Source organism: Dermacentor andersoni, chromosome 8, assembly GCF_023375885.2.
Source record: "Dermacentor andersoni chromosome 8, qqDerAnde1_hic_scaffold, whole genome shotgun sequence".
Classification (NCBI taxonomy): Eukaryota; Metazoa; Arthropoda; class Arachnida; order Ixodida; family Ixodidae; genus Dermacentor; species Dermacentor andersoni.
In genome coordinates this window covers 54118893-54146516 of record NC_092821.1, presented here as the reverse complement: position 1 = coordinate 54146516, position 27624 = coordinate 54118893, and the positions used below count along the sequence as shown (strand labels likewise).

General features: G+C 43.9%; 1 protein-coding gene across 1 annotated transcript in view; it reads left to right on the top strand.

The window, feature by feature from the left end:
• LOC126526358 (sodium-coupled monocarboxylate transporter 1-like) overlaps positions 1–24405 on the top strand; it is a 113573-nt gene extending 89168 nt beyond the window's left edge. The window contains exons 9-15 of the mRNA XM_050174255.3: positions 3969–4078; positions 6873–6940; positions 11107–11193; positions 20334–20506; positions 21777–21880; positions 24057–24154; positions 24224–24405. Of these exons, the coding sequence (XP_050030212.3) occupies positions 3969–4078; positions 6873–6940; positions 11107–11193; positions 20334–20506; positions 21777–21880; positions 24057–24154; positions 24224–24358 (775 nt within the window). The 3' untranslated portion in view covers positions 24359–24405. The remainder of the gene's footprint in view (positions 1–3968; positions 4079–6872; positions 6941–11106; positions 11194–20333; positions 20507–21776; positions 21881–24056; positions 24155–24223) is intronic.
• The last annotated feature ends 3219 nt before the right edge of the window (positions 24406–27624 follow it).

Sequence of the window (27624 nt, the reverse complement as noted above, 5' to 3'; positions counted from 1 at the left end):
AAGGGTTCTGCTGAAATTGAGGACGACGCAACGAGCTATGGAAAGAAGAATGATGGGTGTAACGTTAAGGGATAAGAAAAGAGCAGATTGGGTGAGGCAACAAACGCGGGTAAACGACATCTTAGTTGAAATCAAGAAAACGAAATGGGCATGGGCCGGACATGTAATGAGGAGGGAAGATAACCGATGGTCACTAAGAGCTACGGACTGGATTCCAAGGGAAGGGAAGCGTAGCAGGGGGCGGCAGAAAGTTAGGTGGGCAGATGACATTAAGACGTTTGCAGGGACAACATGGCCACAATTAGTACATGACCGGGGTAGTTGGAGAAGTATGGGAGAGGCCTTTGCCCTGCAGTGGGCGTAACTAGGCTGATGATGGTGATGATGATGAGTGTGGTGTATCGGAGTTGTTTTCCGCTTCATCGCAACTATTCGGTATATTTGAAGAATGTCTATCCCACCTAGTCTTAACACATGAAACACCACAAGATGATTTCCTCCGTTTCCTCGACCTCAAGCTCGTGTTTTCCAATGATCATGTTTCCTGGACATAAGAACCCCGTGCGTAAAAACCATTGCTGCCCTTCTCATCAGCACACAGTAAACTGCTAAAGAGGGCTAATGCTCAGGCCTCCTTCTCTAATGCTTTAGACCGGTCCTGCCCCACAGACTAAATTGCAGTTTTCAAGCACAAGTTACACACCTGAAAGTCTCGAGCTACCCTCACAAAATACTGATCTCAGTAGCTGAGGCTTTAGCTGAGCTGAGGCTTTACCGCAGAAAACGAAGAAAACGTAATCGCGAAGCCATGGTCACCAAAGAAGCAGCCCACAGAACAGGACCATGAGGTCTTGGTGATTCTAAAGAAGTATCGCATCGCTCATCAACTTTAAAAAATTGGTGAGCGGGTTGGTGTACGTGTGGTGTTTTCTACCCCACACAAGCTTTGTCCGATATCAAGGAAACGTGCCCCTATCAAGAAACAAAAAGCGCAGTGTGAAGTCAAGCACCGCAACCGTTACTTAGATTGTGTGCAGGCCGTTGTGCACAGAATCCCCTTGAAATGCGGCGCATGCTACGTAGGTCAGAAAGGCAGGTGTCTAAACGATCGTCTCCGTGAGCATGCGAATAGTGTTAAGAATGGAAAGGATTGTTCGCTAGCCCTGCATTGCAGCGCATGTAGATGTACCCCTCTGTGTGGAAACACAAAAGTAATCTTCACGCACACGAACGATCGAACACGCATCATCCTTGAATCGGCTAGGATGGCACGTGAGGTATGCCTGTGCATAAGTGAGCCATCCCTGGCCTTATCACAAAGAGAGGTGGCATTCTTAGACAGTGGCAGCGCGATCAGTTAGCGGTTACGGTATCATATAACGTTTCTGATAGTGACAGTGACATGAACTTTAAGGTAGTGCCCTAACTTTATTGCTTTCTGGTGTTTATTTTTTTTCATCTTAATTGCTTCTTCTTTAGATATATATATATTTTATGGCGTGTCCCTCTGTTTTTTCTGCATAACACCTTGTATCAGGCAATGAAATTTCAGTTGGCAGTAAGCGCTTGTCCTTGTCTTTTCCTGTGCCCTCTGTCCTGCTTCGCGGTGTACCACACAGTCAAAAGTGGAAAACCAACTAGCCCAAACCATCACCCTTCCAACCTTCCATGACCGCACGGCTCAATGCGGGAGCAAGTGGTAATGCTTGTCATACACTCCAACTCATCCCGCGCAAAATCAGGCAAGCAAGAATTAAAAGGAGAACACAGATAGCTGACTGGCAAGATGAGACGTGTAATGACACTTCATCGCGAATTATAGCCGTCATAAGAATGCGGTAAAAAGCTAAACAGCATGCCACAAGGAACAAGCTACGGCTTTCCTTGTTTTACAAAACAAATGGCTAGCAGCGGCAATAACCGGGGAGAACACACGGGTGTGCATTTACAATTTGTTGGCAAATTGTAAGGCTTGTGGAGACTGCTCTTGCTATAGCATTTCCTGCGGCAAGTGTTTGAGTTTGCTCATTTTTCGCTTCAGAATTATCAGTGGCCACACAAAGAAATCAATATTTTCAGTGTTGTGTGCAGCGTTCAATTGCTCGTAACGCCAAGGTGTTGTTACCTGCGAAGCCAGCGCCAAACTGTTGAGATTAACGATGTCTCTCTTCACCTACCTACCTGTACAATATGCTCCTAGTAGTCCGATACTTAACTGGAACTACTGATGCACTGATGATGCGCTGAATATCCCTGGCTCGCAACCGCCAAGTCAAGATTTCGGGCCCTAGTGGTTCCATTTCTTTCTTTCTTATACAAAGCGCTTCTTGATGATGGAAAGTAGGATGCCAGTACCTGAAGACCCGCATGTGATTCGTGTAGAAAGACAGAAGCAGGTAAAACAGTCCGAATCTTTCTGCTTGCCTCATGGTCGCTCTATTTGTTTGTCATACCTTGACGTCAAAATGTTTGCAGCGAAGCTGTTAACGGCTACTTCTCGCAGAATTATGTCCGTGTGTCGACAAAACATTCGAGCCTGCTCTGCTGGCGTAGACGCCACCGGCATTTTCGTCTCCACTTTCTCGCAAATGCTCCGTAGCTCTCAATCTAATGTAGGTATCTTGGGGAAAAATTAGGCCGAAATTGGTCACTAAGACGACTCTATCATTACGCCAAGTTCCATTTACTTGTCACCATAACTTCGGTCGTTGTAAACGTTACAGAATTACCGTCTGCTCTCAATACATAGCGGTCTATGGAGGGAGTATGGTTACAGAAAACGGCTGTAACAATTGTTTTGGCGAAACTATCCCCCCCCAAAAATATATAACAATTTGCCACTAAGATTACTCTAACATTTCGCCAACTTTCATATGCTTTGCATACATACGTTCACGGCAACCGCATTTCGATGGGGGCGAAATGCGAAAACACCCGTATACTTAGATTTAGGTGCACGTTAAAGAAGCCCACGTGGTCGAAATTTCCGGAGTCCTCCACTACGGCGTGCCTCACAATCAGAAAGTGATTTTGGCACGTAAAACCCCATAATTAAATTGGTAATTAATACATACGTAGTTCAAGTTGTGAATATTGACGCGTGGACTTGTTTATCTTTTTTTGGCTGAGCGCTTTACACCGTCTAGCATATGTCAGCGCTCAGCGCGCGACGCACCGCATGCATCGAAAGGTTCTCCAATGTTATCTATGGTTCTGTTTGTAACCGAAGCTTTTGCAATCTGATTGTGTAGAACTTTCTGGAAGACAAGTGGGCCCCACCGATTACCCTTGAACCTTCGATGACACGCGTGTAAAAGCCGACGCCCTTGACCGGCACATCAGATTTCGACGATCGCCGACTGTGTTCACCGCTATCGTTGTGGATTAAGTGTAGCCTGTTTTTGTGGGCAGAGGTTCGCCCAATAACAGTTTGTTTCGTTATTCACAGTATTGCTACCGTGGTCGTTACCGTCACTACTACGTGACAATATTGTGGAATACCTGTCTTCCATTCGGCGGTACTTGCACCCGTCAGTATTTCCTGAAAGAAGACTGAATCACTCCAGAGTCATAAGATGTATTCGTTGTCTGAGCCCTTCAATAATAATAATATTATTATTATTATTATTATTATTATTATTATTATTATTATTATTATTATTATTATTATTATTATTATTATTATTATTATTATTATTATACCTGTACATGCATAGATGCGTCGGTTGAGGCAAAACACACCTCAGCTTCGCTGCTCGTCTTTCTTCACAGAGTGGAAGGCCTGATGATTTTTTACAGCATTAAAGTTGTGGCGAAAATTGGTCGTGCATATTTCCAATATTTTGAAGGGATTTTATCGCGAGCATTGTTCATGAATGGTTCCATAAAACAAAAGGAATACAACAGTTTTATGTGAATAACATTTATTAGATGCAAGTATTGATAAATAATACTTTCCTTCCATCCAGCACAATATCATCAGCGATAAATTCTCAAGCAGCAATCGTCTACATTGACGTCATCGCTCAAGGATACAAAAAAGCAGACGAGCACGTTGCGATGATTACACGTTGCACAGGTAAAGTATAGACCACTCTTTGTCTTTGTGTCAAATTAAGATATGTTGCAGTGTAATTTATTTCGTTAAGAATAATTTTAATGGGCCTTGTTAGCGGTCACGAATCACAGAGCTATTCATATGTTATTTCATAAAGAGGCCTTTATGCACACTTTGAACATAATAAGAAATCGATGCCAATCTATCGCAAAGGCTGCTGTGAACATGAGAGCAAAGCAAATATAGCTGCACTGCATGTAGCATGGAGCTTAAGTTTTCTGTAAGAACAGCGAAAAACCACTTGCTCTCGCTTCTGTGATGACGTCACACAGCGTCATCCAAATCACCTGGCTCACACGTGACACTGACCTATTTTGTGATCGCTAGAGTATTCTCTGTAATACATATTGGCTAATTCTGAGATAAAGAACTTGTTTTAGATATGTGCGTGCGCGATCTCGAACAGACAGAAAAATCATTCCATCATTGCACTCAGCTCGGCTGCGTCAGCTGGGCGTGGCCTCCGAGATGGCAGCGCTTTGCTGTGCAGCGCAGTGTATCTGCCGCAGCAGCCACGGTGCTTCGCGACGAGCCCTCTCGCTGCCACGACGCTTAACTTTTCGCCAGGGATTTGCTCTATTGTTTGCTCCACTGGGTTTTTTTTTTCAGTACGCTAGCCGAGACGAGAAGAGAGAGAAATCCGGGTATCGGTTCCATAACCCGCCTTATAGTTGAAGCATTTGAAATATTTATGTCGCATGATATTCGTGAGGCGAGCCCTTTATTGGTGAGGCCAGTCTACGAATAGTCAGAAAATTCTCACACGTTCATAAGCACTATGTAGTGCGCCGTATGTCTCTTCATTAGGCACGAACTTATGCATTGTTTCAATTGCGCATATCTTAACCTCATTGCCATGATTGCTCCTTACTGTAGATTGAAGGTACTATGTAATGATATTTGCAAAAAGAAAAAAAATGCGAGCACTCTGCCATTGCAGGTACAATTTGCAATATTCACGAAAGCACCCTTTTTTTTTTGTTCTCTCTCTCTATATCTCTTTGAAATCAATATGTGCAGTCCAAGCTTTACCCTAAATATATTTCGAACCTCTGAGCTGAGAAAATACCTTATTTCATGGTAGCAACAGGCTTGATTCAACAGCCAGTGTCTCCCCTATAATTGTTCATAATATCGCGATAGGAAAATGACGTGACGCGAACACAATGTCATTCGAATACAAACGTTCATTCGTTCTCATTTGAGATATCATTTGATTGAGTGATGTGAACTGCAATTGCACATCCGTAGAAGGGCTCCGAGAAAGGATGGGCGAAAGTTTTCCAGGTCACTGTGGAATTTTTGACCGTGTTTCGGGAGTGATAGCGTCGTGGTTCCCTGGTGTCCGCTTGGTATTGAGCTTTAGCGAATAAGTAGTTGACGGGACAGTTGCCCTGCTTTTTTCTGATGTAGCCTCTCGTACATACCGGATATCTCAATACTGATGAAAAAAAAATTGATTTCTTAGAGAACAAGGTTAGCTTATAGGCGTGTGCATATAATATGTATCTCTTATACGTCATACTATCTGAGGTCTTATGTTCAGCCACCTGGCGGAAATGCAAGCAACATGCGGAAAGGTTTGAAGGCAATATAAAATTTGCGTTACCTCTAAACGCCACATTTCAACTTTACGTAAAAAGTGAGACGACAGAAGAGCTGTCTTCTGTTGCACGACGTTTCTGACTCAAGTGTGTTCATAAACTTGATTGAGTAGGAGAGGGCAATGGACGGCTTCAAAAAACCTGCATGTAGTGACCACGCGCGGAATGAGGCTGTGGAGCCCATCAGGTAGTGCAACACAGCAGAGAGAACAGGGATGCCTCCATGCCACTGCAGACTATCTGTACGAGCTCTTGGCTACGTCAAATGGCCGTTCCTATGCAACATACCAAGCGTCCGCCAAGGGCCACTGTGCGTCGATCACGCTACTGCTAACATGTGGATTCTGTGGAAGCTCGGACGCCTCATCTGCATGCGGTGTCACAATAGCGGTAGCGTCCGAGGTGTTGGCGCAAGGCCACCGATGTGAACGTCAAAACTTTGTTTCTTGTAAGAAAATACGCTGGACCGTGGTGCTCATACCACAGTGCTTGAGTCAAATGCATTTATCCTTCTCCTCCGTATGTATTCGCACGACATTTAACTCTACTGAAAGTCGCTTCATTATGTCTTCGCGTGCCTTAAGAAGTAGTCTCAGTACCTAACCGATTAAGCACATCTCAGACAATCTGAACACATCTGCAATCAGGTGCAACCGTACAACCCCACGGCTAATGCTAGTTAAATACACGGACATTATTTTTGAAGAATAAGATCTTCGCTCCCGCTCTTTGATTTTATGATACTTCTTTTACGCAGAGACCTTGTTAGGTTTGAGGCGTATGTACTGTAATGGTTGAAATAATGAAGCGACAATAATTTTGGTTGTGCATAGTCAGTGGCGGTGGCTCAATTTATCACGTTCCTATTGCTTACTTACACCACCCGTGAACCTTGCGCACATTTTTTCTCGTCTTAATGAATTACAACGAAAGCATTACTTCTCGGAAATAATTATTCCAGTTGTGGGGTCAATATCTATTCGTGAATTTGAGTAAATCCACGGTGGAATTACTAATCAGTCTCTGTGGTTGAATAAACCATTTGTTGCGCCTCTCATAATTTGTATATTGCATTGGAATTTGTGAAGCTGTATTGTCAATGTACGAGTCACAGCTGCTTGTCTTATGCCAATGTACTGCATATGTTACAGCTCTTTTTCTAGGCTTGGTAATGACCGCGTACAGCACACTGGTTATACACATGGGATCCTTAACAAGGGTAAGTAAATACTTCATTTTGCAAATGTCGCTGTAACACAATCACTATGAGATGTAGAATGCCGCTAAAAATACAAAAAGGAAAAAGCAACTCTACCACTGAATACAACGCAACCGCAAGGCAGCCATTTTAAATAGCGCTGTAGATGATACGTCATTTCAATATTGTTACCACCCTTAAGATGAGTCCCAAACTATTGCTCGATTTAACAATCGCTTCATTTCTGCTCTGGCGCGCTCCTTCTGCTGTTAACAAAAGTACCTCGCGTTTCGCTTCACATTTCGCAATGACACACCCACGTCGGAACGACGAGTACGGAGAGCGCATTATCTGCGAATATATTACCACATTAGAGAAAGCGTGTACAGATGAAAATTATTCAAATTAGAAAGAAGCACATAAAATGTCCACCAGGAGCTCGAAACTGAGTCTCTGAATTGTGAGGTTAATTTGGGTGCCTACAAAGGAACAGCTGCACGACAGCAGCACTGAATACAGGGCTAAAGCTACCACGAATACGCATACGCCGAGGCATGCACCCGGGCATGTGGCTTTATTGGTAGCCACATCAAATTATACAGCACTTATTCATTCCGGCTGAATTTGCTTAGCCCCGAAACAGCACGCTGGTCAGTTGTGTGTGCGTTCCGTCTGCGTGCAGCCAGATAGGAAATTGTGGATCGGTTGGCTTATTTAAACCGTTCGGTGACTTTAGCAGTTCATCGAAAAATCGGCGTCCCTGTATGGCAGGCCAGCTGTTCACTAGTATAGGCTTGGCAATTGTTGCGACGGGATGCTCATGTTTCTGGGTCATGCTGAAATGATGAAATGTGCGGCACAGAACAGCTATCGAAGAAAGTAATATTGCTGACCTGTATGATGCATTCATCGACAAATGTTCTGGAGCTTAATTTGTCTTTCAGGCCTTGGCAATGATATACGATGTCATATATATTTAGTGATCTCTGTGGAACCACAGTACTTTTTCAACGGTTAATGATGTTTATAAAAACCATGTGAGAAACCGTTGTTTCTTTTTTTGCCACTGCTCACGCACAACCTAGTCAATACGTAGTTTTAAATACGTGATAAATATTTATAAACAGGAACACCAGATACAGACACAAGAGAAGGCGAAATTTTGTGCTGTTTCAGTCTGGATATTCCATTGATTGAATGCAACGTGTATTTAGGGTTGATAAATATGGGGCACATGTGTAATCTATTCATTTTTGCTGAAATGTGCCATAATTTCATCAGAAGCAAGACCTGGGTTTAGGCAAACACAATTTGATTTGTAAGAAATCGGCATTGGTTACCTATAAATAATACTGGTCCAAAACGTCACATAGCGCTTCCTATTTCAGTGCCGAAAATCCGTGACTAAAGTGCCTATCCGCCGTGGCACACCGAAAATAATTGAAATCTTCTTTTCTGTCCAGTCTTCAATACCTTGCCTAGTCTGTATCACTGTTTTATTATATTCATTTTTATATTTTCGTCTGCGATTACATGACATTCTTTTAGCATTGCGGGTCATTTGAAACGGGTATATTAGAATCGTTTCTTCTGCTCTGTGCGACTGGCTGTGGTGTAATTCTCAATGGCCTTTGGACCTCTAACATGGAATGAGAGGAAGCTGAGCGATTTTATTAAGATTCGCAAATTTAGAAGTTAGGCATTGAACTAACGAACCACATTTGCGTCGGCATTTCACTCTTCTGTCCATGCGTTATAGGTCAACCTTTTATACCATATCGACCACTGCTGTTGCTTCTTTATTCGAGACATTCCATCAGTGGAACTATCTCTCAGGAGTATGCGGTTCACGCTCATGACACGTGGGCATATACCAGGCACTCCTGTTTTTTAGAGCTTATGAAACTTTAGTAATCGCCTCTGGATATACGATGGGATTGTGCTCGCTTAAAAATTTCTCCCTATTAGACGCACCAGACCAACTGAACCATTCATTCTATGGCTTGACGCTCGCTTGGACGTCCTCGTCTGTTAGACGCTTCAGAATCGTTGTGGTTTCCTTTTTAATTTTCGTCGTATCTATAAAATAATGCTGCTGGAGCCCCAGTTACATTTGGAGGAACATAAAAAGTCACAGAACAGTAAACCCAATGTCGGACGTGTGTGGCACAAATACTCGCGATATCAATGCACATAGCGTAGGGGCACAAGTGTTTGTGGAGAACCTAGCGCCAACCTTTCGACAAAGTTGATCGCACCAGCTGCACGCGACCTCTCAGACGCTTGGAGAGTTGTCAATGAAGAAAGCTGAATCGACCAGCTTGGCCCTACCTTACACAGTCGCGGTGTACAACTCCGAAGCACTTAAGCGACACCATAAACATGAAGTTGACTTTTCCGCTGTTCTTCTGCGCTTTTCTCGCGTCGCCTCACCTTTCTTTTTTTCAGTTGATGCCGTGTAACTGAATTCCCCTCTTGCCACTGGTGACAACTGTAGTCTTAAAATTTCCATTCAATGCAACATTCTTTTCGCCGCAGCTGTTCCTCAGGAGCCAGCAGTTTTGGCCCCATCGTGGCGTAAATAATTTAGTTTTCAAGTTTCCTAGTAAAATCTTGTGAACACACAACCGTCCCAAACCATGGGTTTCTACTATAATTCTAACAATCGCTGAGCCGAAGAGAACGCACACGATCGACCTTCTCATCTGTGTAACAGGCGGAGTCTAGAAGAATAGAAAAGCAGGGGAGTTGGAACGTATTCATTTTTGCAAGGCGCAGCAACGAATAAGGACTCTGTTGCCGTTGTTAGTTTGTGTGCTTTGCAAAAATAGACGACGTGGATGGTCATCCTGATTTGCGTCGTTTTTGGGGTCATTACAGCCTTTCCGCGAGCGCTTTCATTGCTCGGACACAGTTCTTTCTTCAAGGACATCCTTTCCGTAAGCTCTATGCTACACTTAGTGAATATGTGCAGCATTTAGGAAAATTTCACAACAAATTAGATATCGATTCTTTGTTCTGTCCATTCGTCTATCTACATATCGACAAATATTGAAAAGGAGTTACCCAAAAAGTGCCCACGAGAAATTCTGCCTTGTCATGCAACAGTTCGGCTACAATAAATAATCAACCTGGTCCGCTTGACTGGAGAGATAGAGAGTTGCATGGATTCTACCATCTCCTCTTTTACTTTCTAACTCACTGAATAATCCTTTGGGACAGATCTCGCACAAAAGTCAGCTTTTTTAGCTGGATTACTCGAAGAAGCATACATGCAAAATAAATCAATATACACGATTGACAAATAAAAAACAGAAGCAGAAACAGAAAAAAAATTTACTAGTCACATTTATAACTAATCTTTTGGACTGATGTTGAAATGTACGCACTGGGCCCACTAAATTGACAAGGTACCACCACTTGGAACAAATTTTCAGACGCAATATATTCAAGAAAAGCGCCAATAAACCCGGTGGTGCTAACGGAATGTTGCACTAACTTCTAAACCAACGTCTTTTTATGCCTTGCAATACACAAACTAAGTCAACGCCAATGTATATTGATAGATATTTCGGGACCACATACTTCGAATCGGGTGTCAGCCTAAGAATTCGTTCCAGCTGGATATGCCGTACGAACTAGGACCCCACTGCGGGGCATACCTACTTCCAAGTTCGATATGCTTTGCAAAACATGCACCGTTGGGTAGCTAATCTATAAGCTGCGCATCAATTTTTTTATATTTATTCGATAATTCCCTTAGATTTCACGCGCAAATGATGTCCGCCTGTTAGAGCAATGCGGTCCAGGAGCAGAGTCCGGCTACATGGTACAGTGGTTCCTCTTTAAATTTTGCTAGCGTGAAAACCGCACTGGATTAACCACAGTCCTCTCTTGTGCCCTGATGTATACTACATGGCCTGCAAGCAAGCTAAGCAAAATAACATAATAATCAAAAATGGAGTGCCGTTGGTAGCGGCCTCTCTCTTAACTCGTTTCTTTGGCCCGTGATACGATGTGCTAACTCTGCAATGACACAATGTCCTGTGATGATCCACCAGCTATCCTGCGGTGGATCTTGCGGTGCAAAAGCGCCGGCGCATGGTTATTTTCTCAGTATGTCTTACGCGCGATATTCCTCAATAACATGTGCTGCCATTTCAAACCACTTATCACACTCTTTGCAGATACTTTTAATGGTGAACACAGCAATCACGGCGCCTTTTGTCGGATTGTGCATCTTGGCTGTGCTATTTCCTTTTGTCCATTGCAAGGTACGTAAGCAACTCGAAATACAAGTTGTTCTATCTTGCTTGAAATTTTAGACGCTACGTCACACTACTTCTATTGTACAATGTCTTTGCGGAGGTTACATTATGAAGGTCAACTGGTGCCTATGTTACCAAAGTTATAGGCGCAAGTAAATTCCACCTGAAAAAGCGATCATCACAAAGTTACAAAGTGTACGTTGTTCTGATTTTCTGCTCGACAGTGCCAGCAATATATCGTATTGTTCATTGTTACAGTACTTACAGCGCTTTGGACAACGGTTGCTGAAGTTCTAGACAACGGCGCACATATTTACAAGGGGGCACAAAACGCTGCAGGCTGCTTTTCTTCTATGTTTATTACTGAAAACATAAAATCACGACTGCAGCACAGATAAAACGGTGTTCCTGCACGATTGATGCATTTTTAGTTTTGTGTCCTTAATATGGCAGAGTTATTCTCCCGGCCCGGGTTAATAAATCTTCCCCTGGTACGACGCGGAAGTGTCATCTGAACGAACGTAAGGGTCTTACTCTTAGCAGGATATTGCTTGCCTCGTACGAAGCTGCCGTGCACAATGTTCAAGCTAAGGCATAAAAAGCTGCTAAAACATTTGTGTTACATACTCTGATCAGGGTTCCAATTTTCGGTCATTAGTCCTTTACCGCCACCAGGGCAGGCTTTTTTGCACAATTTGCTTGGCCCATTAGAGAAGTGTATGTGAAGGCGTTTTTTTCTTTAAGCATTAAGAATGTGGCTTGTAATGGCATAGCTTGTAATGCAGAAGCAAGGTTTGAGTACGGGCTAGTTCGTATTCTATGGTATCAATCGTCACTTACAGCGCTAACTTAGACGTGGGACAAACCAGGACGATGAAGACAAGCGCTGACAGCGCTTGTCTTCGTCGTCCTTTTTTGTCCCTCCTCTATGTACGCGCTGTAAGTGCCGATTGCTTGTAATGCACCCTGAAACATATCATTTAGTAGATTTCAGCTGTCAATGTCTTCCACGATTATTTTATGCTTTGTTGTACTCGATGTACGTGAAACACGAGAGGTGTTTTATGTGACCGCGTGACATAAGAGTGATATGAAGGAACTAACTATTGACTTGGACTTTCTTTAATATTGACTTTTCTAAAACCTTTGATTTAATCAATCATGACTTGTTAGTAAATAAAATAAACCACTATGGTATAAGAGCGATTCCTAATTTTTTGATATAGTCATACCTTCAACATCGTAAAGAAACAGTAGCACACAATGATGATCTGTATGATGACCAATACATAAAATTGCGCGTGCCGCAAGGCAGCATCTTAGGCCCTTTGTTGTTTTTAGTTTACTTAAATGATTTATATTACACTAAGCTACCGGTGAACCTTACTGCCCACGCTTATGACCTTACGGTGCTCATTACGGGCAGTAGAGAAAATGACTTATCCTCTACAGGTAATGAGTTGTTGCAATACATGTGTCAGTGGTCGCAGGAAAATTGTCTAAAGGTGAACACAAGCAAAACTAAAGCCATGGTATTTCGAGCGATAAACAAAGTTGTAAAAGATGTTATGCTTAGGTTTGGGGACAACTATATTGAACTCGTGCGTAGTACCACATGTCTGGGAGTAACCTTCTCGGAATCGCTTTATTGGGATGCCCAAATTAATAACATACGATCAAAAAGCAACAAACTGAATGGAGTGCTATGTCGTCAACGGTATGTGCTATCAACAAGAATTAAACTATTGATATACAACGTTTTCTTAGTTCCAATACTAACTATTGCCACACTGTCTGGGGCACAAGTACGAAGCATAATTTATCCAAGATTATTGTTACTCAGAAACGTGCGATCAGATTAGTTGCTAACATACCATGGTATGCCCACACAGAAAACTATTGTTCCGAGTTTAACATCATTCAAGTGCCTAATCGTTATGCCTTCAATTTTATTCTTATGTACAAGAATGCTATTAGAACAAACGCAGCTATGTTGACACTATTCAACCTTCAATGCCATGTGTCCATGTATGTACAATGTGCGCCGTTGCACCGCTTAGTCTACACCGCTTGGTCTACGCCTATAAACTTCCCTCTTACCTTAACGCACTTGAACGGAATAACATCTCACAGCAAGAAATATCGAAACATAAGTTAATAAGTGTTTTGCCGCTCCTCTACTAATGTATGGTGTTTCATTCTGTTTTTTGTATGTCGCGCTATTGTTTCTTACATCACACAATGTTAACAAATGCACCAAGGCTGCTATCAATTTCGTACGTATATTTTCTTACTGATCCCTACTGTATTCTTGCCCTTGAACGTTCACAAATTTCACAATGTATTCCAATGTTTCCAGTATTTCTCTGCGTTTGTCATGACAAAGCTGTTTCCTCGTCATACTGTCATGTCGGGCGTAATGGGGTTTCTTGAAGCCGCTGCATGCCGCTTTTACCCTTACGTCCGCTCTCATTCTGTATTCTGAGAAAAGAGAGAAATGAAGATTATTATTATCATTAACCTCACTCGGAAACTTCGTACTCCTTTGTGTGTACATCACTTATGACGATGTTTCCGGCAGCCAAAATCACACGACACTTTGAAACTCGTGACCTCGCTGCGTCCACGTGCTTGAACTGGCGTTTGCATTTCGGCAAGGCTTATAGGTGATGCAAAGCAAGAACAATAATAATTGTATGATAATAAAGTTTTGGCCTGTCTGGTGGATAAACATTAACATTCCATGACGAATATGCATTGCAGCGGAATAAAATACACGCAATTGTAGCCGACAAGTCCACTTGTCTAAACGTTGACTTCAGCTTTCACCTTCTTCTGATTTTGCTCATCCACATAAATATAGCTTGTCTTCTCATAGGTTTGAGGGTGCGCGTTGGAGCGGCACATTCCTTTTCTGTAAAATTCGCCCTTTTTACTTGTTTTTCTTTCCTAAGTGCGTATTGGCATTCTTGAAATCATAATTACTCCCATGGAACTTCCACCTAGGAACAGTCTGTGCATTACGTAAGTTACCTGCCTAATGTTCACTTGCATATAACCCTTTACCCGTAGTGCCGTTAGAATAAATGCTGTACTCAATTCACAAGCATATACCCAACCTTCTTGTGGACGTTCTTTCTCTTCTCATCCAATATTCAAAAACCATATTGGAAGATCAGCCTGGTGGGCTCCGAGCGCGTATTCATTGTAATTTCAGGATTAGGCGAATGCTCGCTTAAGTGTAAACTCGTATACAAGCTCTTTCGTTACATGAGCGCTGCTCCGCACTTCCACAAACCATTCGCATGTTGAGTGATCTTCCCGATTATATCGTCTCTGATATTAACCTTAATAGATTTCGTCACAAGCTTAAGGTACATTTTTTCGATAGCCCTGCAGCCTTGATTAGTCGTTTAAATTGTTAATTTGTTTATACTTTAATGCGTCGCATTTTCTTCTTTACTAGCACTCAAACGCTCTTTGAGTGCTTATTTCTCAAACGTATGTTGTCGTGTTATGTTTCTTTCTTTTTGTTCACTTGCGTTAGAACCTTGTTTTGTATTTGGCAATTTACTTTGTTGCGTTGCATTTCGATGTTCACTTGCTTCGTAGTGCTGTTCCTTAATAGTTTCCTTGTGATTTGATTGTAATAACTAAACCTGCCTTACTAAATGCCCATAGGACCTCTGTGGCATATTTAAGTAAATAAATAAATAAGTCTCGGATATGCTGAACAATGACCGTACGTTTATTTAGTGTCGCGCAGAGCTTGTATAAACAACGACGCGGTGAACGCGAACAGCTACACAGATCCTCGGTTCAAGCCACACTTGCAAAGCGACCGCCAGCACATAAGATTAAAGGCACGGAGGCTGCGAAGGCTATTGAGCCGTGTATCGCAGGCAGGTGCGTGTATACGGGAAACAGTTGCGAACAAGGCTAGCACCTTCAACACGGCCATTAATATTGCAATTGAGGCCGCGCCAGCCTCGAAATCCATACTCTGCACGCCCGAGCATGACACACTGTCCTTGGTACTTTATATTTAGCTTTTGCAAGAACAGTGCTGCGTGGACAGGCATGATACGCACGTGCTACAAACTGGTACACCGAATGTATATGAGTGGTGAGCAGAGTATCTTTTTTTTATGTTCACGGAAATTTCAAGCACCTCGAACTCATGAAGTATCAACCTTGCGCTCAATTCGTTCACGTTCTCTCCACACGGTGGTTCTGTTGCCACTCCTTCACTTCTCTACAGTGGACTTCTCCGTGTTTTGCGTCTTGTTCTGCTTGTATATTCGGGAACATATACGGTGGCACATATCAATTTGGGGAGATTGACCAGCAAGGAGAACATACCAGCTGACACATACTGAGTAGACCAAGTTATTGTCTACTCGCTTAATGCAGCAGTCAGGAGTTAACGGCCAATCAGCAGCACCCACAAAGTGGAGGAAAAGGGAAAAATATTTATTTAAAACAACAATCGTGTTGCGCTTGGTAATATCCTCAAGTTCTACATTTTTTCTTCCTGGCATCTCATTGAGCATTTCAGCTCGCGAAGGCTGCCCTCAAGCGCCAGTATTTTAGCACAGTGTTCGGCAGACGACATCTGCTCCCATCAGTAGTGGTTAGTCTTGCTTCAATCTGAGGTTGTTCAGAGTTAGATCTATCTATCTATCTATCTATCTATCTATCTATCTATCTATCTATCTATCTATCTATCTATCTATCTATCTATCTATCTATCTATCTATCTATCTATCTATCTATTTATCTATCTATCTATCTATCTATCTATCTATCTATCTATCTATCTATCTATCTATCTATCTATCTATCTATCTATCTATCTATCTATCTATCTGTCTGTCTGTCTGTCTGTCTGTCTGTCTGTCTGTCTGTCTGTCTGTCTGTCTGTCTGTCTGTCTGTCTGTCTGTCTGTCTGTCTGTCTGTCTGTCTGTCTGTCAGATATCTATTTATCAACGACCGTCTGTCTGTCTGTCTGTCTGTCTGTCTGTCTGTCTGTCTGTCTGTCTGTCTGTCTGTCTGTCTGTCTGTCTGTCTGTCTGTCTGTCTGTCTGTCTGTCTGTCTGTCTGTCTGTCTGTCTGTCTGTCTGTCTGTCTGTCTGTCTGTCTGTCTGTCTTTAGCAGCCATCGTCATCTTCCTCGGCTACCTTTTACACATGGTGCGCTCGGGCGCGTGTTCATGTCTTATGCCTCGGGCTGTGAGCCGCAAGATTATATGATAAAGGGAAGAGAATAAAAGAGCTTCTTCTGCTGCTGCTATCAGTACGAACAGTTCTGACATCTTTCACTTGCCGTCTCACTCATTGTTGTAGTGGACCTAACTTCGCTCCCTATAACGTGGGGACCCGGACGTGATTGTTTCGCTAGCACGATATCATGGACGAAGCCATGAACGGGAAACTGACTACCACCGCAGATGGCCTCGCCACAGGGCAAATTCACCTACTGTCCTTTTGCTCATAAAATCCCGCAGCCTGGTTTACTCAGGCGGAGGCCGTCTTCAACCTTCGTTGCATTACCTCGCAGCGCGCGAGGTTCCTCCATGCTACAGAGGTGGTTGAGGAATTCCAAGATGTTTTGTACACACCCCATGACACCACCCCCTATGACCACTTCCAAATGATGGTGCTGCAACGCAAGTCCGCGTGTTTGCGCAGGCGCCTGCAGCAGCTTCTCAGCAAAGAGGAGCTCGATGACCATCGACCGTCCGAACTTCTACATAGCATGCGATGGCTCCTCACTGACTGTAGGCTGGACGCAAACAGCCTGCTGCTGCGTGAATTGTTCCTTTAGCGCCTGCCGCGAAATCTCGTGATCGGCTTGGCCAGCAAAGCAGAAGACATGTCCCTTGAGAATTTTGCGGAGCTGACCTAGCGCATTACTGATTATTCAGGAAGAGGTACTGCGGCAACAATGACCGTTCCGCTGTTGCACCTCGAAGGTAAGCAGTATCACTTTGAGCAAATGATTGCAGAACTTGCTGAGACTATTACTGCACCACGCGCGACGTTACCGTCGTCAACGAGACCGCGATTGCCGTTCCAGATTTCCTCCTCGGGAAGTTCCCGTTCTGGCTCTCGTCCTGGTGCATATTATTGGTATCACAACTCATTCTGTGCCAGCGCACGTCAATGCCGTTCCTTTTGCAGCTGGCAGGGAAACATACCAGTCACTGATGGCGGCCGGTGCCTTATGCCGTACGACCAGCCTCCTGTTCTGCGTCACTGACAGGATTGCCGGGCAAAGGTTTCGCGTGGAAGCAGAGCAAGACGTCAGTGTCGTTCCTGCAGTTTCAGAAGACCAGCAGTATGCAAAAAATAAACGCGCCACTTCAAGCAGCCAACAGCTCTTCTATCCGTACATGTGTCCAGCGCTCTCTTACCATCGACTTGGGTCTCCGACGCACCTTCCGTTGTTGTTCAGTGTTGTGGGCGTACGCAAGGTCACATTGAGTAGGGATTTTCTTGCCTGATTTGCCCTTAGTGTAGACCTCTGCGCTCGTCGCCTCATGGGCACGACGACTAGGATATTTATACAAGATATCCTCGTGCCTATGTCTAGAAGCACTGGAACGGCACCACAGATAGCATCATTTACGTTCGCCTCGCTTCTCTCAGACTTCCCAGTAATCACGAAAGCTTCCAATATTGAATTGCCAGTACGTCACAACCTCTCGCATCATGTTGTCGCCACAGGCTCCCCACTGTTCTTCCAACCCCGATGCCTCGCTGGTGGCCGCCTTGCCATCGAGAGGAGAGAGTTCCAGCACACTGCAACTAGGCATCACGCGTCCTTCGTCGAGCAGTTGGTCTTCAGCTCTCCACATTGTACCAAAGCGTGGCCCAGGGAATTGGTACCCATGCGGCCACTAGCGTGCGCTCAACGCACGCAGCGTCCCTGATCGCTATATACTCCGTCACATTCACGACTTTGCAGCCACCCTAGCTGGAACGGTAATATTCGGGAAGATAGATTTAGAGAAGGCCTACAATCAAATCACTGTGGAGCGAGCATAAATCCCAAAGTCTGTAATCGCGACACCATTCTGGCTTTTGGAGTACTTCCGCATGCCGCTCGGGCTGAGAAACTCTACTGAGACGTTCCGGAGGTTTATCAGCGAGGTCACCCGGGGAATCCCCTTCGTGTTTCCATACCTCGATGACCTCCTGGTGGCTCGAGTTTCCCTGAACACAGCATAGCAGTTATTTGCGCTGCTCTCTATCTATCTATCTATCTATCTATCTATCTATCTATCTATCTATCTATCTATCTATCTATCTATCTATCTATCTATCTATCTATCTATCTATCTATCTATCTATCTATCTATCTATCTATCTATCTATCTATCTATCTATTTATCTATCCATCTATCTATATATCTATCTATCTATCTGTCCATCTATCTGTCTATCTATTTATCTATCCTTTTGACCTTGAAGTTTTTTATTCAAACCAATATATTTAGTTACATTTCTAGGTCTCATTGTTGCACAAAAGATGTCCGACAATTATAACACTGTGTATTGCGATATTTGAGGGCAGCTTTATAGGCCTTTTGATTTCGCGATATACTGAGACAAAGAATTTGAGACCGAAATCACCGCAGCGACTGGCAGTGGGCCAGTGCCGTCAGCGCCTCTGCAGAGGGAGGGGCAGTATGGGAACGCTGGCATGATGAACGCCATTGGGGCCAGCTGTAAAAGGAGACGACGACGAACGCGTGAGCAGTGGAACGCGCGTGTTGGCGCTGTTACGTCGATTCCGACGCTCAACCCTGGAACAGGCACCTAAGAGCTGCGCGCTAAAAATATTATAATTATTAGCCATGCAAAAGAGGAAGCTGCACAGATGTTTAAACTGAGAACCCGCAATATTTGTTAACCAAATTAACGCAAGAAAGGGTTCTTATTCAAGGCAGGTAAACTTCCGCACAATTCACACAGCAGAAGTAACCCTAAAGGTCTTGGACAAAAAGTGAGCAAAGCAATACTTACAGTCATGCTGCTCATGTGCCGCCCTTCGACGGACCTATTTCCTGCCGACGTGGGTCAATGTAGATGCAGGATTAAGTATGTACCACTCTTCAATGAAACTGTATGCCGCCGACTAGGAACAGTGAGTATGTGTTAATCGGTGTGCGCTAGTCTTCAATGAACCTCTTCGACGCCAGCTTATGTCATTGGCTATGTGCCAGTTGGTGTGTTCTGCTCCACAATGGCAAAAGAGACCCTTGAAATTTGATGGCGGCTACGCGCAATTGAACACACGTCGTAAGGTTCCTCAAACCGAGTGACAGGACATCTTAACAACCGGCGCCACAAGTGCACTCTGGTTTGTACCGCTTTTTATAGAGCGACTTTCACGCCAACGCTTTAGAGAGAAGACCACGAATGCAGTGGGTACGTCTTCAATGAAACGCTCACCAAATTGGGTCATTCTGTATGTGCCACTGGGTGTGCGAAACCGAGGGAACTATTCTCAGCTTTCTCACGTGCCGGCACGTGATGCTTCTCGTCTCGGAGATCACGCGCCGACTTCTAGAAGGGCCAATAGATGGTGCAGCGCGTTTAGAAACAAGCGCGAGAGCTCAGCTGCCGCGTGGCACGTTTCTCAGCGTTCGCAACGCCCGTGCGCCGCATGCATTTCAGAGGCCATACACAGGCTTCACGGTGGCGCCGCACGATGGCGCTGAGTGTTCTTATAGAAGCGTGGAAGGCAAGTGCCCGTGGCAGCACACGCCTCATACATAATTCCTTTCGATTGTGGCAATACGTTGTGGCGCAATAATTATTTAATTACAAATGCATTGCGGTCAACAGATATTGTCAGATGGCTGCTGCAGGATTTCTTTTCCTTCGAGTTCTTAGTTTGTTATATTGTTCTGATTTTCGGTCCTGTTCCGTTGACATTCAGGTGCGAACAAAAAAGACTTTTATTTTTAGGGGCTCACAAGAATCTGATGACACGTCTGATTTAACGACAATCTGCTGTGCAACATTCAAAATGCTTTTCTGATATGATATGTCTTTTCTGGATTAATATGCAGTGGCAGTTTCTAGGCCCCGGTACTATTGAACAATTGTATATATTTGTAATGATGAAACTGCAGGGCGCTGGTGTGGGGACACTCTTCATGGTTGCCTATCAACTATGGCACATGGCTGAAACTATCAAAAGCGGAACGAGAGCTCCAAGGCTTCCAGTATCTCTTAGCTACTGCCCTGGAAACCAAACTGGCACATTTTCATCACCTAACGTTACCACAGCCACGCCAGTCCTTGAGTAAGTAAACTAGAACGACTACCCTCGGCCGTGTACTTAATTAAATATCTGTAGACGCTGTTCTAAAGAAACAAAACGTTTATTTATTTTTTGCAGGTAAATACACTATTTGGCAGGAAGTGATAAATAACTGTGACTAGGTGGTGGAAAAGTCTGGCAGAATGTGGCTCCATCTGCTTGAATATTTTTACAAAATAATTGAGAACTGATAATGTTGAAAATCTGCGACAGGCAGTGCTGTTTCAGAACAGCTGCGCTAGAAATACTCATCTCATACTGCTCTCTATGTGTGTCAATGTATACATAAGTTTCCACAGGCTGTGCACTTATAGAAATGTCGGTGATGTACAAAAAGTTTGCGCTGTAAGCATACTATTCCTTTTTCTGCCACAGCAAGCCCACCGCAGGACTCAACCTATGCATTTGTGCCGCAAATATTGGACTAATTGTTGTCTGAGCCTTATAATGACACTTTAGCTCAGAACCTTCGATAAAAGTACATGCGGACGGAGAAAATGTATCTGTCGGCCACCATTTAATCAAGAACTGATGGTAAAAGCAACTTTATATTACAACGGCGCATAGAGTTTTCTATCTTTGTGCTTGAGTCATAATTTCTTTTACAGCAACAGCTGAAAACATAATATTTCAAGAAAGATGGATCAAGTTTAAAACAATAAATCTAGCACGACAATCAAGATAACGTGTTTCCGACCTGAAATCTATGCCAACATCTGGAACTGACATAATTTGATTATCTGGCGTCGCTATGAATCATAGCAATAGTTTGAGTGTGTAAGGGTGAGGGCAAATGAGCCTATACTGTGTAACATATAGCAACGCTGCATCTTTACTAATAAGGCATCGTCATTTATTAATTCGCCACCAGTTTAAACAACTCAGGCAACTGTACTGCATTAAGCTTGTGCGTTTGGAAATTTGTTTTTTTTTTTTTTTACATATTTCTAGAAATTCTTGTAATGTGTCCGGCCTAAATGATGCTTTTTCGAAACCTCAGTGGTACATTTCTGGCTTTTTTCTGTCCAGGCAACCATATATCTTAACAAAACACTATGGTCGTCATTAAATAAATTGATCATCTGACTACAACATACTTTGATATGAAATGCCGTTCACCGCGAGCTTAAGTACCGTCCTTATTCTGGCAATGACGGGTCCACAAAGCAACAGCTATGACGAAAATGAAACAAAATTGAGAGCTTTCAGGAAATCAAACGTTCTTACCCATTTTATTGCTGTTTTTATGCAGAGCAGAAGAAACGTTCTTCGTATTCCGCCTGTCATACTTCTGGAGCAGCTTCTTCGCTCTCATCGGAACTATCGTGATTGCAGTATTTATAAGTGCGGTTACAGGTGAAAGAAATTGTTAACTTTTGTTTTCTTTCTTTGCTTTTTTTTTCATTGTGGTGGGGTGCGTCGTTGAAGTGCAACGTTTTGGTTGCCGCAATATTAGACGACCCGCGATACAATTGTTCAGTGCCTTCTGTATTATAAATTCTTGACGATATTGCTGGTGGGAAAGTCTGATGTCCATAACGGAACAGCTGCGTAAGATTAATGATGTGCGCTTGAACAAGAGTACTATTTTGCTCTCATTGCTTCAAAATTGTAGAAAGAATATTATACCATGGAGATCTATGTTGTTTTTCCTGCTCTCATTAGTTATTTGTAAATGAGTGTCACTTTAGTTGCTAAACAACTCGGCACGGGGTGACGACAACGTCAATTTCTTGATGATGAAAACGTGAATTTGTTTCCGCAATAACAGTATAAAGCCAGCAGACAATGAAGCCAATAAAGGACTATGACCACATAGATGTTTTAAATGACGTGTTTACTTAGCGTGAATGAAGGGTAAATTACGACAATGCTCATAAGTGTGCCCATGCCGACGAGGGTATAACCCAACTCCGTATCACATTTGCGATGCTTTTTATAATTCAACTGCATCGGTAGCTCTCCCTCCGTCCACTTTCTTCGGTATGTACATATGTACTAAACCTGCCAATTTAGGACAGTTGAGGTAGTTAGGAGACAGACAGAAATACGGTGGCGTTCGTAACAAGGCAAAGTAGAGTAACCGATATAATAGTTCGCATTAGGAGGCAGAAATGGAGCTGGAAAGTCTCCATAATGCATACTGCGGATAACCGGTGGCCTGGTAGAGTTGCCTAATGGGTGCATAAAGAAGGGAAGCGTAGTCAGGGAAGCCAGAGAACCCGGTGGTTTCTTTCAGTCAATAATGTGGGTTCTAGGTTCCAGGGTACTGATACACAAGACCACATGCAACAGGAGCCTCCACGGTCACAAGTCACAGGCGGGACCTTCCGTTGCAATATAGTAAACAATGTATTATAGCACTAACGAGCACGGAAATTTCAAAAGTTTATATGAAAGTCACCATGAAACACGCATAGTTAACCAAGTTACAGGAACACAGCAGCTAAATAGGGACAAACAAAAACATTTATTTCGCCCCTGAGTAATGTGCCTTCTTTTACCTTACCACCAGGAAAGTATGAAGTTAGCCAAATTTCAGCTTGATACAAACGCTCGCTTCGAGTGAGGCGCAGTCGGTGACGCCAACGGAGGGCATATACTCATGGCGTGACAGTTGCGCTACTCGGTCGTACTGTTTCGTTTTTCTGCATGGAACTGGCCTAAAATCATTATGCTGTAAGTATTAGCAGCGTCAAGTGTATTGGACTTCTTCAGATTGTTATGAGCTCCTTGGACGGTATGCTTCAAGTCTCCCATTGGAACCTTTCGCGAGGCTTTTTTCGTTTAAATGATTAGCGTGATTCGCGTAATTATTTGCATTATTGCTACATAAGCTATCTTAAATTTTAAATTTCTGCGGTAGAAGCAATCAAGAGGTAATCTTTTGTTTATCTGATTTTATCTTTTTTAGGCCATTACGAAAGCGTTTCATTAATCAACCTGTTGAGGCTGGATGTACACGACGAATATGAAGGCTCGAAAATTTCGCTGAGTTCAGAATTCATAGAGTGAGCTCGGGTTACCTTCAATTCACTTCCTGCGAATTGTTCAGTAAGCACGAATACATTCACATGGTATTAGGAAGGTATTCCAAACGTGAGCTATATGGAACTGAAAAGCATATTGAATATGGTTTGTCAAAAAAACAACTTCCAATAGTAGTCTCTGAAACGGTTAACTTGGACATACAGAAAGCATATATGGAGCAGGCTTATGTGTGCACTTGCTGGGGGAGCTCACTTACGGCGTACATAGACTAGCTGTAGCGCAGGACATCACAAAGGTACTGCTGTGCTGCTGTCACACTCAATGCAGGAAAAAATGTGTTTGTGCCTGCAACTGTTGTTATTGTTCTGCGAAGCAGTGGTGTCAAATAACTGCTTAGTAAAGAACAATGCTTAAGCAGCTGAGCAGTGAAGAAAAAAAGAATAAGCCGAATTTCTGGCGATTTTTGCTTGCTTTGTGGCGATTTCTTTAGAGGGGATATATATTTATATACCCTGGTGCTTATTGTTCATTTATGGTACAGGTGAATTTAAGCACAAAAAGGAGAAAAAGCTATGCAATGATGCCTTAGTGCGACTTTGGCGGAAGATCAGGAGTTGCACTTCGAAAAAGGAACTTCATGTGAGTAACAAACATCTGTCCGTATTCTTTCAATCAGCGCCACTAACCTCAGCGCTTTCTTTATTTCAGATTGCACAATATAGCCACGAAGTAGATTCTGTATCCAAACCAGAAGGCGAAAGCCTCATGTTTCATGAACTGCATGCTTCTACTGAGAAGAAATTGCCGGCAAACTCACAGAATTCTAGATTACTTGCTGCATAGAAAGGGAAATAAAGGTTGTTCACCCGCAACGAAGATAATAATTTGAATCGTCGGATAGAAAGTATGGCTTTTTTTTACACGCCGCAATGTCACTTCTTCCAAATACCAAATATGCAGGCAGAAATTATTGCCCTTAAGCCTCTAACATGAAACTAGAAACTTGTTTGTCACAACAAAGAACATACTGACGCGCTCAACACAGGAAGGGGTACATCTCAGATGAAATATTAATTTTGTCACAAGCTATTTAGGGTGCAATATTAGGTTAATAAGCTGCGTTCCACCTGACTCAAAACACATGGCCCGCGGCGGAGTTCTTAGTCATTGCTGTGCTGGTTAACATCAGCAGTATTGCAGAAGTCGTCGGGCATTACTAAGGCGGTCTGCTGCTAGTCAAAAAGTAGACTTTAGTTTTGTAATTTCTACACTCATCTGTAAAATCTTCTCATGGCATCCTTACAGCATCATGACAAAGAAAATACTTTAAACTTCTCTGTCTTTTTTTTTTCCGCCGTAAGTTCAGCTGTTTCATTTTCTTTACACATGCCGTAACAATTCTTTGATTGACGTTTTATCATCTGCCATACTGCATATAACTTGGAAGCGATCCCTGGTACAACGTAGGTTTACCGTCTTGTCCCACCGATGTCTAACATTTCTTTAGTCCTGGTGAGAACCGTCACATAGAGCCACCTTTCCGCCACTCATGCCACCGTAAGTGATACTCAGCCATTTAGGATCATCTCGCAAAATCTAGCGTGATGTTGACCAAATCCATGTGAACACAAAAGTTCTGCCCACACCCGTGTGAGGAGAAATTTTAAGACAAGAACAGCACGGGAGCACGGCCAACATGGAGTAGAAAACGATTTTACCGCAGGTCCAACACACCTATTAGAACATGTTATGGAAGAAGATTGGTCAAATCATATACAATAAAGCCAACACAACTAACGGAAATGCGTACAATTCTGCTTATTTTCACCCTGTGTCGTGTGCAAACTTATGCAACGTTTCTTTATGGGGCTCTTGCATTGCCCAGGGGGCGCTGCGAAAAAGGTGCTAAAAAGCCCCCTCTGTCCTAAAATGGGTCGTACCAAGCTCGGTCGTCTGCTTCGGAAAGCACGTTTACAATATGGACCCGCCACTTTCGGTTGTGTTGTATCACGGCCTGCAGCGAATATCGGGCGCCGAAGATTTTTTCAGGGGTGGCACGCTGCGTAAAGGCAAGAAATGATGCAGTGCCGAATACGTGTACGCCATTCAAGAATTCAGCGGCGAAGTTTTAGCGCAGTGCCAATCGCAAGTGAAGCGAGTCGCGTACGAAGTGGAACTTCAGGTAAGGTTTGCACGCTGCTAGATTCAGACGCACAAACGCGAGGAAATGCTTGCTATAAATGAATCCACAGCAGCGATAAGCAGACATCATGTGTACGGAACTGCTCGAGCACACGACGGTACGCGCCGCGATGTACGAACTGCTCGAGCGCAGGATCGTACGCGCCGCGACGGCAGCGGTCTTTCGACATGCCGCTAAACGGCGGGCCTCCTGCAATCTTTGTTGACTGCATGCCGCTAAACAAGTAGTTATGCCTGCGTTGTAGCAGCTGCCATCTGTCCCTTTTGGAAACTGGTAATAACTGATGCAATGCATATGAGCTCGCACGTACGTGCGAATCGCGCTGCAGCGCGAGCTCGTGCGCTGCTCGCTTGATGTAGCTTTTAATGACAGCGCGCGAACATCGATCTGCTGTAATCAATACTACCTTGCTGCGCTGCCTCAACATGCTGGGTTGAGGTCAAGTATGAGCACATTTAACTCTCTAACCTGTGCTGCTCGTAGTGGGGTAGTGAATTGTCACCGAATCAGCCCGACCATTTGTGGTCATTTGCACACACCTGGTCACTTCACCACTTCGCATCGGTCGAATTGTTAATTGTCGCTGTGGCCGGGTCTCGAATCGTGAATTACCAGCCATGCCTGCTGCTATGTCGGTCTGCTGTCGGGACTGTAGGTGCAGAAGACCGAAATTTAGAACGCAGATAATCAAGCAACCTTCAAGACAGGCGAAGCAGTCAGCATGGCGCGAAGTTTCGCTTACTCAGCGCGACGAACTGCAGCTATGCAGCGCGCCCGACGCTCCACTTCGTGAGGCCTTGAAGGAACACGGTAGAATCTGATGTTGGGATTCAGGCCTTCTTGTTCATGGCAGCCCACGACGCAGAAGTAATGAGGGTGACGCCTTTTCGAGGCTGGGCTAGGTCTCTCTGGATCGGCGTCACCGATTCCTTCTGCTCCCAGCATTACGTCCCACGGCACACGGAGAGTCAGTTTTCGTTAAAGTATAGGATGCGGCGAGCTCGCAGCGTGGTCAGCGTGGTCTGTGAGAAGTGACGAGCGTTTTCGCACTCGCAACAGGGCAGAAAAAAGTGCGAATCGACGCAAAACTCGGCCTAGAAACGTGCTTCGCCACAGCCAGGGCTCAATACGACCCAAGCTGGTACGACCCAGATGTCGTTTCCCGTGCCGCCACCAGGCGCCGCTAATATACCTCAAACTCCAGCGCAAGACGCCCATACACCGGAAAGGGGATGAAGGAACATTAACATCGGAGAATTTTTATGATTGTGCTGTGCACCACTCACAGTCTGTGCCGACATTGCAGTCGCAAATCAGGCGGATGGACTGTGTAAGATGCCTACGCAGCAGTGCCAAGAGGATGAAAATCATGGATGATGTTTACCGAGGTAGAAACGGTGATTACCGTTGTACGCAGAGAAACCCGGTACATATCTACCTACATATGAGGAATATGCACCTCCTCTGTCACAATGAAACATACAAAGGCTCGATTCATGTTTAAATTACTCGACCAAAGCTTTATTCGTTGATATTTTCTTTCATTCTGCACCATCGGCGTTGTTTATAGAGGCGAAATCATGCAACCGCCTGCGTGGCCGTCCTTCCTCTTCTCGCTCAGCCGCAATTTTCATGGGTCATTTACAGGCTTCTCAGCGGGAGAGCCACCCACACCCACATTTATTTGGAGCCAGCACAGAAAAAAGATCGACTGCGTGATAGGGAGCTGATGGTGCATAGGCGCTGAACAAAAGTCCTGTCACGCGCTAAGGGCCGCCCTTTCGTGACGTGTCAACAGTGGATAGCATTGCACCCTTCAAACTATTTTCTCTAATGGAAGTCCAAAGCTAGTGCGCCAAACACCGTGTAGTGCGCAAGTGAACCGGTAAATATCCTTGAAGAACAG